The sequence below is a fragment of the Macaca thibetana genome, chromosome 16 (genome assembly GCF_024542745.1).
Source record: "Macaca thibetana thibetana isolate TM-01 chromosome 16, ASM2454274v1, whole genome shotgun sequence".
NCBI lineage: Eukaryota > Metazoa > Chordata > Mammalia > Primates > Cercopithecidae > Macaca > Macaca thibetana.
Window position 1 is genome coordinate 2,664,532 of NC_065593.1, and position 17,276 is coordinate 2,681,807.

At 54.6% G+C, this 17,276-nt stretch overlaps 1 protein-coding gene across 3 annotated transcripts in view; it reads right to left on the reverse strand.

The window, feature by feature from the left end:
* SLC5A10 (solute carrier family 5 member 10) overlaps nucleotides 1-16,159 on the reverse strand; it is a 70,797-nt gene extending 54,638 nt beyond the window's left edge. The window contains exons 1-5 of one of the 3 annotated variants that reach the window (XM_050763895.1): nucleotides 15,862-16,159; nucleotides 9,106-9,177; nucleotides 8,621-8,725; nucleotides 8,222-8,281; nucleotides 7,281-7,385 (exon numbers count right to left, since the gene is read on the reverse strand). In XM_050763895.1, coding sequence (XP_050619852.1) covers nucleotides 7,281-7,385; nucleotides 8,222-8,281; nucleotides 8,621-8,725; nucleotides 9,106-9,177; nucleotides 15,862-15,972 — 453 coding nt within the window. In that variant the 5' untranslated portion in view covers nucleotides 15,973-16,159. The remainder of the gene's footprint in view (nucleotides 1-7,280; nucleotides 7,386-8,221; nucleotides 8,282-8,620; nucleotides 8,726-9,105; nucleotides 9,178-15,861) is intronic. The other 2 variants (XM_050763896.1, XM_050763898.1) reach the window with 2 other exon arrangements.
* Nucleotides 16,160-17,276: the final 1,117 nt, after the last annotated feature.

Genomic DNA, 17,276 nt, shown 5'->3' on the forward strand with positions numbered 1-17,276 from the left:
CCTGTAACTCCCAGGCAGCCCCCGGGTGAGGAAGTCAGACAATACCTAGCCCTATCCAACCCCTCCTGTAGCCTGAGCACTCTTCTCTGTGGGCCCGGGCAAGCTTCAGCCTGACAGACGCCAAGAGCCACACAGCCCTGGCTCTGTGTCCCTGGTCTGCTGTGTCCCAGCCGCATGGCTTTGAGCAGGCCACTTTACCCCCTGAACCTCAGTGCCCCTGATCTGTGACATGGGGAAGTGGGTGTGGAGCACACATAGCCAGCCACCCAGCCCCTCCATACCTGCCGGCACCCTGCAGCCCCTCCACCCCCTCATCTTGGCACAGGATGGCCCCTGGGACCATCTGAGATAGCCAACTCTCCTCTGTGCCTCCCTCCCCAGTGACCCAGGAGCAACTGCAGCCTTTTTTAATTTTGAGACGGAGTCTTGCTCTATCGCCTAGGCTGGAGTGCAGTGGCGCGATCTCGGCTCACTGCAACCTCTGCCTCCCAGATTCAAGCGATTCTCCTGCCTCAGCCTCCTGAGTAGCTGGGACTACAGGTGTGCGTCATCACGCCCGGCTAATTTTGTATTTTTTTTTTTTTTTTTTTTTTGAGGCGGAGTCTCGCTCTGTAGCCCGGGCTGGAGTGCAGTGGCCGGATCTCAGCTCACTGCAAGCTCCGCCTCCCAGGTTTACGCCATTCTCCTGCCTCAGCCTCCCGAGTAGCTGGGACTACAGGCGCCCGCCACCTCGCCCGGCTAGTTTTTTGTATTTTTTAGTAGAGACGGGGTTTCACGGTGTTCGCCAGGATGGTCTCGATCTCCTGACCTCGTGATCCACCCGTCTCGGCCTCCCAAAGTGCTGGGATTACAGGCTTGAGCCACCGCGCCCGGCCTAATTTTGTATTTTTGTAGAGATGGGGTTTTGCCATGTTGGCCAGGCTGGTCTCGAACTCCTGACCTCAGGTGATCCACCCACCTCGGCCTCCCAAAGTGCTGAGATTACAGGTGTGAGCCACCGCGCCCAGCCCAGAGTCTATTCCAGCTCCTAGAAGGCACAGATGGGGAGGTCAAGGCCCGAAGAGCAGAGGAACTTGCCCACGGAGGCAAAACACTGAGAACAAAATCAACAAGACTGCACCCGGGAACGGCATCCCGAGGAAGGGCCACTCCTGGGGCACAGGTCAAACCAGGACCTCACTCTAGGCCGCCACCCATGGGGCTGGAGCTACTGGTCCACTCCCAGCTCTGTTCAGAGGCGCCTGCCTGCTCCTGTGATGTGGCCCCACACTCACCCTGCACAAAGTGTCCTGTCCACCTCCCTGTTCCTTCCTCCCCACGCAGGACCCCCACAGCTCCTCCCTTCATCTTGTACCCAGAAACCCTGCCGGTCCTTCACGGCCCTGGCTGTCCCCCAGGATGCCCTGCTGACTGGCCACTTTTGACAAGTGACAAATGTGCCTCTGGGCCACATGCCGCCCTGATGTCTTTCAGGTCTCCCCCATCCTACCCGGTGGGTGTGATAATCCCCTCCACTCCACCGTGGGGAGCACCTGGGCATGGAGAAGCGAAATGACTCTGTCAAAGTCCCACCGTCCTAAGAGGTGGCCCCAAGGACGTGCCCTTCCTGCTGGCTGACCCCGGGGCCTTCAAGGTCCTGGGGAGGAACCTCATGGCAGGGGCCCTCCCAGAGAGCGCATGCTGTTGGCAGAAGGCCGCTCCTCTCCTGGCACCATCTAGCCATCACTGGGGGCTTGCAAGGGCGGAAGCCCCATACACAGGGAGGGAGCAAGGCTGAGAGAGGACGTGTGGGCCATGTGGTGCAGGATGGGGCTGATCTGGTGGGCTCTGCACAGCTGAGAACCCCAAGCTCCCCATGTGCATGAAGGAGCCTCACTCCATCTCCCAGTCGATGGAAACTGTTCACTCCAGGACATGTCTGAGGCCGAAGAAGGCTGGAGACCGGCCCTGGTGCTCCGGCTGCCCTGTCCTGGGCCCCTGCCCTGCCCCCTCTTGGCTACCTTCCCACATGGAACTTTTTTTTTTTTTTTTTTTGAGACAGAGTCTCGCTCTGTCACCCGGGCTGGAGTGCAGTGGCCGGATCTCAGCTCACTCAAGCTCCGCCTCCCGGGTTTACGCCATTCTCCTGCCTCAGCCTCCCGAGTAGCTGGGACTACAGGCGCCAGCCACCTCGCCCGGCTAGTTTTTTTTTTTTTTTTTTTTTGAGACGGAGTCTCACTCTGTTGCCCAGGCTGGAGTGCAGTGGCCGGATCTCAGCTCACTGCAAGCTTCGCCTCCCGGGTTCACGCCATTCTCCTGCCTCAGCCTCCCGAGTAGCTGGGACTACAGGCGTCCGCCACATCGCCCGGCTAGTTTTTTTGTATTTTTTTTTTAGTAGAGACGGGGTTTCACCATGTTAGCCAGGATGGTCTCGATCTCCTGACCTCGTGATCCACCCGTCTCGGCCTCCCAAAGTGCTGGGATTACAGGCTTGAGCCACCGCGCCCGGCCAACCCGGCTAGTTTTTTGTATTTTTAGTAGAGATGGGGTTTCACTGTGTTAGCCAGGATGGTCTTGATCTCCTGACCTCGTGATCCGCCTGTCTCGGCCTCCCAAAGTGCTGGGATTACAGGCTTGAGCCACCGCGCCCGGCCCCCACATGGAACTTGTATCTCCCATCCTTGATGGGACAGCAGAGAAGCTGGGCTGAGCCCTGCACTGGCAGTAGGAGTTGACTATGATTTCTCCCAAATCTTTTTGGTGTCCCCTGCCCCTGAGCCTTGCCCATTTCCATGGAGGCCATCACCGTCCTCCGGGGCTCCCCCTTGCCACACTCCCCGCCTCTGACCCACAGGCCGCTACTGTGGATTCCCTCTCTAAAACACATACCCACTCCCCGAAACCTCTACTGACCCCATCCTAGGCCCAGTCCCCTTGCCAGCCCCTCACTGGTCCCTCCTGCACTTGGCTTGTGCAAGGAAAACCTGGGGCTCTGCATTTCTGTTTTGTTTTTGTTTTTAAAAAAACCTCTGCCTCCCAGGTTCAAATGATTCTCCTGCCTCAGCCTCCCTAGTAGCTGGGATTACAGGTGTGTGCCACCACGCCTGGCTAACTTTTTGTATTTTTAGTAGAAACAGGGTTTCACCATGTTGGCCAGGCTGGTCTCGAACTTCTGACCTCAGGTGATCCCCCAGCTTGGCCTCCCAAAGTGCTGGGATTACAGGTGTGAGCCACTGTGCCCGGCCAGGTTCTGCATTTCTACCATTCCAGGAGTAAAGTAAGGTGCACCCCCACCCGGCAGAGGCCCTGTCCAGAGGCTCTGAGTGGTCCCCACTGCCTCTCTGCTCTTGGTCATCGCTACCCCTCCATATCCCTACGCAGCCCCAGCCCCACCAGCTTCCTGCTCCTGGACTTGCCAAGCTCTTTCCCTGAGGCTGCAGCAAGGCTGGCATTTCCACCCCAGACTGCGCTGTCTCCAGTGAGCCCAATCCCTGATCCTGTCTCCCCATTTCTGCCCCACCCCCCTACCGTGTTTACTTCTTTTATCACACTTTTACCATTTCTTATGATTTCCTTGGTCTGTTTCCTTACCCCATCTAGATGTCTAGAAAGCATCTATGGCTGTGGGGGGCTCACCCAGGGCCTGGCACACAGTAGGTGCACAGTAAGTAGGCGCTTTCCATAGGGCAGGGAGTGGCAGCCCAGAACCCGCAGGCCAGGCCCAGTCATGCCTTGCAGTATTGTCTGCAGGCACTTTCAGGCCCCAGGGGCAGAGTTGAGGAGTGAGGACAGAGACCATGTGGTCTGTGAAGCTGAAAATATTTCCTCTCTGGCCCTTTGCAGAAAAAACGAGCTGACCCCTGGCACAGATTCTCTCACCTAGACCCACGAGGCATGCGGGCCACCCTGGGGATGTGCCAGTGAGCAAGGGAACCAACAGAGCACACAGCCAGCAGGCATTCCCGGCCCATGGGGGTAGAGCGAGGTAGGGGGCTGGCCCGCGGGGACGGGGGTGAAGATGGAGGGAATGGAAAAACTTGAGGGACATGAGGGAGCCACGTGGATATCCAGGCAGAAGGTTCCAGGCAGAGGCCACAGCAAATGCAAAGGCCTCGAGGTAGGAACATGCCTGGTGTGTCCATGGAAGCGCAGAGGCCAGTGTGGCTGGAGCGGGTGGGGGCAACAGGGCGAGGGGGGGTGAGGTCAGTGAGGGCGCAAAGCGACCCCGTGGAGGACCTTTACTGCAAGTGGCGTGGGACATCGCGCCCGGTTCCAGAGGCTAAATGACTGGCTAGAGCCCCACAGTGATGGAGCTGGATTTGGGTCCCTTCGTCTGAGGGTCAGGGTGGTGATTCTCCATGTCCTGCCATCGCGGGTCCTCCTGTGGGCCAGTGCCCCTGCCTGAGGGATGGCAGCAGGCACCCTAAGATCTCTGTCTACACAGGCAGCGGCTGGGACAGGTGCTGGACGCGCAGACACATGAGGCATTCCTGGGGCACAGCCCAGTGAGGTCAGGACCTCTGGGGACCGCCTGGGCGCGTGCACTTCAAACAGCCAGGGTACCAGTCCTCTTGCAGCCAAGCCCAGCAATTAGCGTTCCTCAAGCTTCGTCCTCTGCTTCATCCAGGCAGCCCCAGCATTGGTTCTGAAGCCCAGCCTTGATGTGAGTGGGTGCTCACTGCTTTATAGTTGGGTACACTGAATCACTCCCATCACAAAGTGGAGTTTGAAGGGCCATGTCCTGGCTGCTTCAGGGCAGCAGGGCCGAGGTTGGGCCTCTTGGCCGGGAGGCACAGGCCTGGGTTCTAACAGTAGTCCCTGCCTGACTCGCTGTGACCTGGACCTCAGTTGTGTCATCTGTAAACTCGGAGAGCTGGACAAGATTGTCCCTAAGATCCTCTCACTTCACTGAGCTCTTCCTTCTGCTTTTTTTTTTTTTTTTTTTGGAGACTCAGCTCACTGTAACCTCCACCTCCCCAGTTCAAGTAGTTCTCCTGCCTCAGCCTCCTGAGTAGCTGGGACTACAGGCGCACGTCACTACATGTGGCTAATTTTGTGCATTTTAGTAGAGATGGAGTTTCACCGTGTTGCCCGGGCTAGTCTTTAACTCCTGAGCTCAGGCAATCCGCCCGCCTCAGCCTCCCAAAGTGCTAGGATTACAGGCGCCAGCCACCGTGCCAGCCCCCTCTGCCTCCCAAAGTGCTAGGATTACAGGTGCCAGCCACCGTGCAGGCCCCCTCTGCCTTTCTAGAAGTCCCGCCCAAGCCATCCACTTTCAGGACCCTCCGAGTGTGAGGTATAAGCTCCACCGCAGAGAAGCCAGCAGGGTGAAACCCTGTGCCCGCGGCTCAGCCTCCCTCCCTCACCAGACCTACCTGGGGCCTCCTCACAGGCCTGGCCTCCTCTTGTCTCTCTCCCCTCCAGTCCACCCTCTGGAAGATTCCAGAGAGCACAAAGTACAAACACGACCATGTCACTATCCTACTTAAAACACCACCCCTGTTCCACTTGGGCTCCCTGGATACTTCAACCTCTTACAATTAAACCTCCCTCACCTGATCTCTCACTGCAGGCCAGACGCTGAAAGCTGGCAGCTAAGAGGCAAATGTGGCAACGGGCCTGTCGTGTGTGAATGCTGAGGCATGTTCTCTGGTTTGCTTTTGTCCCCACTACTGCCTGTTACTCACTCCCAGCTTCTCCCCACACTGTTCTTTATCTGGTCCCCAGAGGTGTCTGACTTAGTGATCCCTACAGTCTAGGGCTCCAGACCCGACCACCCCGAGACACATCCTGCCTCTTCTCACCTCTCTGTCATTTGCTCCTGTCCCCCATCGGCATCCCTGTTTCCATCAGAGCCCAACTCAAATGCCACCCCCAGCAAGCCCCACTGTGTCCTCTTCTGAGCTTCATGCCTGTCCCATGCATCCATCTATTTCTCACTGCAGTGCGAGCCCCTGGCAGGCCGGGGCCAGGTCTTGTTTATTTCTGTATCTCTGGCTTCCAGGGAGGTGGCTGGCATGGGGGTGGGGTGGAGATCAAGAAATGTGGGAGAGGAAGGGAGAATATGAGTGGAAAACTCTAAACTCAGCCTTAAGGGCAGGCCAAGGCCAAGTCCCTCCGGACTCTAAAGGGCTCCCAGAGAAAGCAAACCTCTTAGAGTACACCAAGGGCATCTGGCGAAGACTGTGGCCCAGGGTTTGCTGCTGGCCACCCCTGAGACCTGCCCACAAGAAGGATGAGACACTCTGGGAACCCCCTCAGAGTCACCCAGCAACGCCAGTGCAGATGGAGGCCCAGTGGGGGCTCTGGATGGACCCTTTCAGGGTCCTCTTTCCAGGTAATCCTGCCCACAGCTCCTGGTTGACCAGCGAGGCCTCTACCTCTCCTGCGCCTCCATTCCCTCCACTAAATCGACGCCTCTTCTGGGCTTTCCTAGTCCCAGAGCTGAATGAAGACGGCCCAGGAGGCCGTTTGCCTCTGAGGGAAAGCCGGGCCTCACAGAGCGCTTCCCACAGACACAGCAGCCCTCACCAGCCTCACAGGAACCCTGGGAGACAGGGTCAGCTGCCCCTCCTTACAAGGGAGGAGCCCCAGGCACAGGGACGCTTGGGGGTCTCAGGGGCTAGTGTCGGCCCCCTCAGAATCAGGCAGCCCCAGGACTCAAGCCCCTTCAGAAGCCTGGGGCTGGATGAAGCTGGCTGCCCCCAGGGACTTGGAGTGAGAGCGAAAGGCCTGGTGTTGCCACAAGGTCACCAGGAGGGTTGGGATAATCTTCCCCTCCCTGGGCCTTAGTTTCCCTCTCTGTAAAGTCAGAGGCTTGGACAAGATGAGCTCTATGCTTCTGACATTCGAGGTGTGTTCCTCCTCTTAATATGCCAGTGGGGCAGGGCCAGGCCCCCAAGGATAGGTGTCAGTGATGGAGCCCAACCAGCCTTGGGGCGAGAGGCAGGTCAGCTCAGTGCAGACCAGACAGGGCCAAGACCACGTGGGCTTTTGGCGCCCCCTAGTGGGAGGTCCTGGCTCACCCCCGTGTCGGCCCCAGTGCTGACCTCAGACCATCCTAACACCCTGCGTCAGAGCAGAAGTCAGCAGGTTGTGTTCTGTCCCTGACTAGGGAGCTCTGGACCACCTGTCCAGACTCGCTGCGTGACCCCAGGTAAGTCATTGCCCCTCTCTGGGCCTCAGTCTGCCCAGCTGTGAAACAAGGCAGAGATGAATGAGAAGACGTCAGGTCCAGTTGAGGGGCTCACAGATTGAGGGTGTTTCCAGGCTATGCCAGCAGGGAGCGGGGGGCAGCTCACCGATATCTTGGTGAAGACAGACAGTAGCAGGGACAGGACAGACAGGTACATGCGGATCCGCTGGCCTCCATAGCGCTTCTGAATGTACTCAGGTAAGGTGACGATCTGGGGAGGCACATGGGTAGGGGCTAAGCATCCCCCAGATGATGCCCAGCGCTCCAGACAGGGCCTGTCTCAGTCACTCTGCCTCTCCCACTGCCACAAAGCAGCTGTGAGCCTCTCAAGGGCAAGGCCCAGGCACTGACCCCTTGCAGCCTCAGCACCCGGTCTTGAAGCCCAGGCTGCTCCAGCTGCGTCCCGAGGGTGTCAGGCAGGGGAGTGGCAGGCTGAGATCCCAAGACTGGCTCTTTAGGGCCGAGACGAGGAATGGATTGGAGGGGCCGTGGCTGGAGACAGAGGGACAAGTTTAGAGGCTGTTTTGACAAATCCAGGTGCACTATGATGAGGCTGGATGAGGGAGGTGGCTGCGAGGGGCAGAGCTGGGGACAGGCTGAGAGACATCTGGGAAGTGGAGTTGACTGGACTTAGTGGCTGCATGGCCAGGGCTGAAGGAGTGGGCAGAGTCGAGGATGGTGCAGCCAGGTGTGCCATTCAGGCATGCCACCCAGGTGTACAGCCCAGGTATGCCACCCAGGTGTGTGGGCCAGGTGTGCAAACCAGGTGCATGGCCCAGGTGTGCAGCCTATGTGCCCTGCTGGATGGGACATTGTTCCTGAGATGCAGCACTCAGGGCCATGGAAACCAGCCAACACAGCACCCAGGCTGAGGTCCGAGGGGACCCACCTTAGTGGGTTGATACAAATGTTAGTTGGGCTAATAGCAAACCCAGCCCTAAGAGTTCACCAAGTCCTGATGTGAGGCCACGGTGGTCCTGTCCATTACTACCATCAACTTGGACCAAGGCCCAGCCCCCCGGTTGGAGGCCTCATGAGTAGACTCACCTCTGAGGAGATGTAGATGGGCACGAACACCCACGCCAGTGCCAGCAGCACGTACGTGGCCTGTGGGGACAGAGGCAGGTGAGGACTGCAGGTGCAGCTCCCACAGCTCTGCTCCAGAGACACAGCAGACAGAGCCATCTGGTGGCCTGGCTTCCCCCCGCCCCTCCTGACTTGCCATGAGATCCTGGGTGGCTTCTTCCCCTCTCTGAGTCTGGGGAAAGGCCCACAGCTCCCTGCCAGTCATGCCATCCAGCACCTTGGTATTCTGAAGACAGGATTTGGCCCAGAGCCCACCTGGACATGGGCTGACACCAGCCACTGGGAGCTGCCCCCCTCCAGGGCTGTGGCCGCACCTTGTGCCCTGGCTCTCCCACAGGCTGCCCGTCCTCCAGGACTCACATTCCACTCGAAGCCTGCCACGGCCAGACCTCCTGCCGCGCCTGAGCCCGCCAGTCCAATGAAGAGGCCAGAGCCCTCGCTGCTGGCGAAGAGGGAGGCTCCGATCTGGAGGAGAGAAAGGGAAACGCATCAGAGGCAAGCTCCCTGCACCGGCCCCATCCTGGGCCTGACAGCTTCTCCTTCATCCTCACAAACCTAAGCGGCATCCTAGCCTCACCTCATGGATGAGGAGCCCAGGGTGTGAGTTCTACCCATGACTAGCTGCACAGCTAAGGAGTGGATGTAAGTTTCACACTCCAAAGCCCCTGCCCCTTACACAATTTCTAGCAGCTCAGACCTATGCCCCTCACTTGGGGACCTCCTGCCCGCCTCCGGCCTGTTCCACTGAATTGGACTGGCTCAGAGATGCAAGTGCCAGGTGACCTAGAGATCAGACACAGCTCCACGGACAAAATGGGGTATGTGAGAAGTCAGGGTGCACTCACCGGCCACCACGTCATGTCCCGGCCTGCTAGGAAGTAGCCATTCACCGTGTTCCTGCTGGCCCGACAAGAGGACTGCAAGAAGAGAAAGACGAGACAGCAGTTGGAAGCCCGTGCACTGCTGGTGGGAAGTAGAATGGGACCGCTGCTGCGGAAACGGCGTGGCAGCTCCTCAAAAAGTTACGCACAGAATCACCATATGACCCAGAAGTTCCACTCCTAGGTGCATGTCCAAGAGAACTGAAAATACACATCCACTCAAAAACTTGTACGCGAACGTTCATAGCAGCATTATTCATGATAGCCAAAAGCGAAAACAACCAACATTTCTGTTGACTGATGAGTAAACAAAATGTGGTGTATCCTATATAAAGGAATATTATTCAGTCTTCAATAGGAATGAAGTTCTGCTGGGTGCCGTAGCTCATGCCTGTAATCCCAGCACTTTGGGAGGCTGAGGCAAGTAGATCACTTGAGCCGAACAGTTTGAGACCAGACTGGGCAACATAGTGAGACCCTAGGTCTAAAAAAAACGCAGGGTGTGGTGGCACACGCCTGTGGCCCCAGCTACTTAGGAGGCTGAGGTGGGAGAATCACTTGAGCCCAGGAGGTGGATGATGCAGTGAGCAGTGACTGTGCCACTGCACTCCAGCCTGAGCAACAGAGTGAAATCCTATCTCAAAAAACAACAACAGATATCTTGGGAATGAAGCTCTGATGCATGCCCAACTTGGATGGACCTTGACAACACGATGCTTCATCAACAGAGACAGACACAAAAGGCCACGAATTGTATGATTCCATTTATATGAAATGTCCAGAACAGCCACATTTATAGAGATAGAAAGCAGATGAGTGGTTGCCAGGGGCTGGGGGGCAGGAAGAACGGTGCTTGACTGCTTATGGGGACAGGGTATCCATTTGGAGTGATGAAAATGTTTTGGAGCTAGCTACAGGTAATGGTTGTCCAACATTGCAAATGTACGAAATGCCATGAATTGCACACTTTAAAATGGTTAAAATGGACAGGCACGGTGTCTCACGCCTGTAATCCCAGCACTATGGGAGGCCGAGGTGGATGGATCACGAGGTTGAGATCGAGACCATCCTGGCCAACATGGTGAAACCCTGTCTCTACTAAAAATACAAAAATTAGCTGGGCGAGGTGGCAGGCGCCTGTAGTCCCAGCTACTCGGGAGGCTGAGGCAGGAGAATTGCTTGAACCCGGGAGGTGGAGGTTGCAGTGAGCCGAGACTGCGCCACTGCACTCCAGCCTGGCGACAGAGTGAGACTCCATCTCTAAATAAATAAACAAATTAAAATTGTTAAAATGATGAATTGTATATTATGTAAATTTCATCTCAACTTTTATAAAAAGAACAGAAGCAGTCAGTTCCTTACCCACGTATTCCCACATGCCTTTGGTTTCGGGGGAGTGTAGAATTTTGTCCTCCATGTAGATGGAATAAAAAAATCTGCAATCAGAATGTCTGGGAGTAAAATCCTGTCTTCTCTGCTTCCTGGCCATGTTACCTTGGGCAAGTTACTGAACGCATGTGCCTTGGTTTCTTCCTCTGTAACATGGTCCTAAGAAGTTCTTCCTTCATGAATTTTGTTTTGTTTTGTTTTTTGACAGAGTTTCACTCCATCACCCAGGCTGGAATGCAGTGACAGGATCTCAGCTCACTGCGATGTTCACCTCCGGGGTTTGAGCGATTCTCCTGCCTCAGCCTCCAGAGTAGCTAGGATTACAGGTGCACACCACCACACCTGGCTAATTTTTTGTGTTTTTGGTAGAGAGGGGGTTTCGCTATGTTGGCCAGGCTGGTCTCTAATTCCTGACCTCATGTGATCCACCTGCGTTGGCTTCCCAACGCTCAGAGGGTTTTTATGAGCTTTAGTGGGTTAATACATGTAGCATGCTGAGAATGGTGCCTGGCATCTGGTAAGTGTTCGATAAGGGTCAGTGAGTACATGGATTTTTCTTTTTTCTTTTTTTTTTGAGACGGAGTCTTGCACTGTCGCCCAGGCTGGAGTGCAGTGGGGTGATCTCGGCTCACTTCAAGCTCCGCCTCCTGGGTTCACACCATTCTCCTGCCTCAGCCTCCCGAGCAGCTGGGACCACAGGCGCCTGCCACCACGCCCGGCTAATTTTTTGTATTTTTAGTAGAGACAGGGTTTCACCATGTTGGCCAGGATCGTCTCGATCTTCTGACTTCGTGATCCGCCCGCCTAGGACTCCCAAAGTGCTGGGATTACAGGCATGAGCCACTGAGCCTGGCTGGTACATGGATTTTTCAAGCCCCTCCTTAGTGCTATTTGGATGGGAGAAATTGAAGTTAAATCATCTGGGCATGGTGGCTCATGCCTGTAATCTCAATACTTTGGGAGGCCAACGAAGGAGGGTTGCTCAAGCCAGGGATTCAAGATCAGCCTGGGCAACATAGTGGGACTCTGTCTCTATAAAAAGTTTTAAAATTAGTTGGACATGGTGGTGCATGCTTGTAACCCCAGCTACTCGAGAGGCTGAGGTAGGAGGATCACTTGAGCCCAGGAAGTCAAGGCTGCAGTGAGCCGCAATGGCGCCACTGCCCTCCAGCCTGGGCTGCAGAGCAAGACTGTGTCTCAAAAAAGAAAAAAAAGAAAAAAGAAAGAAAAAAGGAAAAAACAGAAGAATTTGAAAAGAGGGGCACAGGACAGGTATTTAGACATAGATTTTATATTTCTTTTCAGAACATACATAAGGCTGGATCACAAAATATATCCATCAATATGCAGGTCTCTTTCTTCCCGCATTAATTGCCCTGCCCTATACTCAAGATGATTAGGCTTCATTGTATGGACTCACCATTCAAAGTTTTATTTATCTATTATTTATTTATGTATTTATGTATTTATTTTTGAGACCGAGTTTCGCTCTCGTTGCCCAGGCTGGAGTGCAATGGCGCAATCTTGGCTCACTGCAACCTCTGCCTCCTGGGTTCAAGTGATTCTCCTGCCTTAGCCTCCCTAATAGCTGGGATTACAGGCATGTGCCACCACGCCTAGCTAATTTTGTATTTTTAGTGGAGACGGAGTTTCTCCATGTTGGTCAGGCTGGTCTCGAACTCCCAACCTCAGGTGATCTGCCTGCCTCGATCTCCCAAAGTGCTGGGATTACAGGCATGAGCCACCGCGCCTGGCCTATTTTTTTTTTTTTTTTAAGACAGGGTCTCATTATGTTGCCCAGGCTGGTCTTGAACTCCTGGGCTCATGTGGTCTCCCCGTCTCAGCTTCCTGAGTAGCAGGAACCACGTGGACACCACCACACCCAGTTCAGAACTTTTGATGTGGCTCCTGAATGTTTCTCTCCAGCTCCAGCTCCAGCTCCAGCTCCCACCACTTTCTCTTTGTGTGCTGTGATCTTGCCATACTACATGCAGCATAGTCTGAAGGCTCACCATCTTGGCCCGGATGGCCATATCCAGATGTGTACGGGGTGCACTGCACAACTTCAGAGCATCTATGGTTACGGCCAGTGCTTTTTCCTGACACTTCTCATCTTTCAAGCCTATAGTGGGCATTGTCAGTTGCCTTCTTATATACAGGGCTCTGGGGGCTGCTGGCAGTTGCTGGGGGCCACATGTACCCATTTAAGGCTCCCCAAGGACCCCCTATGCCAGAGTTGGCTTCAACTGCTTGAGCTGTGTGGAGTTCTTAGTCCTCGCAACAGCTCTTATGAAGTAGGTGCCATGTTACCAATGAGGAACCTGATGGTGTCAGAGATGAAAACATACCCATCTAGCAAGTGGCGCAGCCTGGATTTTAACTCAGGCTCAATCACTGGGCTGGTCATTTCACATCAGGAAATGAGGGGAGCTGGCTTAGGACAGAGCTACACATGGATGGAGGCTAAGAGAACCACAGTGAGGTGTAGCCGTATCCTTAATAATGCTGTGAACCTGGATCATACTGCACCTGAAGCCCTTTCTGTTGCTGGACGCAATTACATTTCCTGTATTTTTTTTGAGACAAACTTTCACTCTTTTGCTCACGCTGGAGTGCAGTGGTGTGATTTCAGCTCACTGCAACCTCTGCCTTCTGGTTTCAAGCGATTCTCCTGCCTCAGCTTCCCGAGTAGCTGGGATTACAGGCACCCGACTAATTTTTGCATTATTAGTAGAGATGGGGTTTCATCATGCTGGCCAGGCTGGTCTCGAGCTCCTGCCCTCGTGATCCGCCCGCCTCAGCCTTCCAAAGTGCTGGAATTACAGGAGTGAGCCACTGCGCCCGCCCTACATTTCCTATAATCTTCGAGCTCATTTGAAGGTAGTTTTCTGTCACTTGTTAACAGATATTTTAATGAATGCAAAGGCTCAGCTCAAAGTCCCCTCCTCCAGGAACATTTCTTCCTTAAAGGCTCCCGCCGCAGACTCTCCCAGGCCCACCATCTAAACATCTTTGCAGGGCTGCACCTGCCTGGCTTGCTCTGTCTGCTTCTCCCTGTGGGATGCAGCTCCAGCATCCTCCCTGTCTGGTTCTGATCTTTTCTGGATGTGCTCACTGCTCTCTGGCTAGCCACTCCCCACCGGGCCAGCCTGGCCTGCTTGGAGGGACAGGGCAGAAATCCTACAGCCCTACTGCCAGGGGCACCAACCTGCAAACAGCAAGGCTGAGCTAGGAGAGGTGGGTCATGGGCAACAAGGACTGGTGACCCAAGTCACTGCGCTACAAAGGGCCTGGCCTCAGGTGCCCAGAACATCTTTCTTAGACGTGCACTTCTGACGAAATACCCCACCTGTGCTAGCCAGGACAGCCTTGTCTCCCCTCCTCTTTCCCTCTCAGATCTTACCTGGCCCTTACCTCCCCTCATCCAGAAACCCTCCACTGACTGTTCTGCCCCACGTGGGCACCTCTTCCACTGAATTCTAGCCACCAACTCTCACAGGAATATAGCACATTACAGTTTGCAACAGATTTTCACTTCTATTGGCCCCTTGCTCCTTGGAACAGCCCTGAGATGTGGGCTGCACAGAAACCCACATTGCGTGTTTGAGGAAACTGAAGACCACAGAGGTTAAGTGACTTAAGTACACAGAGCAGAGCCGAGACTTGAACTCGGCTTTGCCGATGGCCAGCACTGGGCTACTTGTAAGTTAATATTTAATCACATACAGGTTGAGGAGCCCTTATCCGAAATACTTGGAACCAGAAGAGTTTTGAATTTCAGACTCTTTCAGATTTGGGGATATTTGCAGAATACCTGCCCGTTAAGCATCCCCAACCCAAACATCTAAAATCTGAGATGCTCCAATGAGCATTTGCTTTGAGCATCATGTTGATGTTCTAAAAATGTTTCAGATTTTGGGATTTAGATTTTTGAAATCCAACCTGTGATAATTCATTTTAATGACTGCGGCTGCTACTATTATAATCACCACTGCTACAACCACCACCACCACCACCACTACCACTGTAGAACCAATGGCAGCAGCAAGGTCTGGTCCTGTGCGGGCCTCTTGATAGCAGACCTCACCCCAGGTAGGTGGTGTCTCCATGTCACAGATCAGAACATTGAGGCCCAGAAAACTAAGGGGACGTGACCAGTCTCCTGTTTGCCAGGCCTTTGTGCTTAGGCCAGGGGTTATGGTAGATAAGAAGGGATACTCGGCCGGGTGCGGTGGCTCTCGCCTGTAATGCCAGCACTTTGGGAGGCCAAGGTGGTCAAATCCTGAGGTCAGGAGTTCAAGACCAGCCTGGCCAACATGGTGAAACCCTGTATCTACCAAAAATACAAAAAATTACCTGGGCGTGGTGGTGGACGCCTGTAATCCCAGCTACTTGGGAGGCTGAGACGGGAGAATTGTTTGAACCCAGGAGGTGGAGGTTGCAGTGAGCCAAGATAGCACCACTGTACTCCTGCCCGGGTGACAGTGCTAGACTCCGTCTCAGTTAAAAAAAAAAAAAGAAGAAGAAGGAGTACTCATTCTCCCCAGGAGACTGTCAGGGCTCAGGGATGCCAGCCTGGGGACCTCTGGGACTAAGGAAGGGAGCCCAACCTCCAGGCACTAAGCGTGGAGCAGGTGACCTGGACCAGGCTGTGGCCACCTTCCCTCAGGAAGGCATCCATGATAGACCAAAGGGGAGCCCTTCCCTTGCCGCAGGGCCAGAGCCTTGGCTTCTCCATTGGCACATGAGACAGCCTGTCTCCAAGGGCCCCGCTGCGCCTGGAATCTGTGCGTGGGGTCAGATCACTGCTCACTTCTCACTCTTATGAAAGGAGAAAGAACCGGCTTATGATCTAGAGCTAGGCCACAGGATGTGAATCCCAGGGAGCTTGTTAAAAATAAAGACCCCTAGCTCCCAGGGCCCTCCCTTCCTCCGGATTCTGATCCAGCAGCTCTGGGTGCAGCCAGGGAATCCCTGGGAGCCTGTTGTTCAAGCAGATGGGAGTCACTGACACCATGGAGACTGGGACCAGGAGGCTGATGGCCACACCCAAGGACTCCAACTGGGCAGCAGCACAAAAGCCCAGTTACCTGTTCCAGAGACCTTCCTTCTCCTCACTTTACAGATGGAGACGCCATTACCCAACTAGAGAAAGGGGCTTGGTCAAGGTCTCCAAGCAAATCTGCTCCAGGCTGGGAGGAGGACCACAGGATCACCAGGCCACCAGGTGGGACCAGTGCTGACACCATAGGGACATGCTGGACCCCGGTTCCCATCCCAAGCACCCGCCCTGAGAGCCCAGTTGGCCGCCACCACCACAGTTCCCCTTACCCATATGCCCACGGCCACATTCAGAGCAAAATACACGGTGATGACAATGATGTCAGCCACGCTTAGCTGCGTCCCGGGAGCATGGAGGTCGCTGGTGGAGTTGGCGGCCATGGCTGTCCTGCCGCAGGCACTAGGTCCAAGCCCGAGGGACTGAGGGGCAAACCAGGTCAGAAAGGACTTCCTGGCAGGGAGCTAATTGATCATTAAACCGAGCGGACAGTGGCATCTCCAGCCCATGGTGTGGCTGCGTGCAGGGCAGCTGCGTCACCATGCCGTTCGGCTTCCTCATCCCATAGTGGGGAGCAGATCTCAGAGTGTAGGAGTCAGGGAGGCTGGGAGAAGCGAGTGGGAGGAGGAGGGGAGGGAGCCTCCTTTGAAGGGGTGGCCTGCCCCTCCACACCTGTGGGCGAGGTGGAACGAGAGACTTGAGAAAAGAAATAAGACACAGAGACAAAGTATAGAGAAAGAAAAGCGGGGGCCCAGGGTACCGGCGCTCAGCTTACAGAGGACCCACGCCGGCACCGGCCTCTGAGTTCCCTTAGTATTTATAGATAATTATCTTTACCATCTTAAAGATAAGGGAGTGGCAGGACAATAGAATCCTTTTTAGGGAGGAAATCAGCAGTAAGACGTAAGAACAAGGATCTCTGTGACATGAATAAGTTTAAAGGAAAATCCTTTTAGCAGCATTGTTTCATCCTATCACATGGGGATAAACCTTGGACAATACCTAGCTTTTCTAGGAACAAAGACGCACCCTGCACGCCCAAAATCCATTAAACCTTGAGTTACCACAGCACATGTCTCTTGCAAGGACAAGGTTGGGGGTAGGGTCACAGATTAACAACATCTCTAATACAGAACAAAATGGAGTCTCTTATGTCTACTTCTTTCTATATAGACACAGTAACAGGCTGATCTCTTTCTTTTCCCCACATCCTTGAACTCGGAGGGGGCTTGGGGAAAATTAACTGTGTTTAGTGGACCCAGGGGCAAACCAAATAGTCCCAGAAAGGCTGGGTTGCTTAATGGGTGGCTTCAGCTATATCTAATTTGTATAAGAAGCATAGAGCATCGGGACGAATGCCTTACCTCTGAAGACACTGCCGTGGTGGGCAGCCATGTCCTCCCTTGGCCATCGGGCTGTGAGTGGACTGAGCAAGGCTTAGGAGGGTGACACCTGCATTATGGCTCACTTCCAGCCAACACAGCTCAGGCTCAGAGACAGCCCTGTGTTGGACAATAAAGTCCTGCTGCCAACGTTTCTGCTGTCTTTTTCTAGACCGGTGAAACAGCCCCAAGCCCCTCAACTTGATCATCCATTCTGCCCCCGCCCCCAGTGTCTGCTTGGGACCACAGAGGGACCCAATGTCTATCAAACACCAAGGACCATGCGTGGCTGTTCTGCACATGAT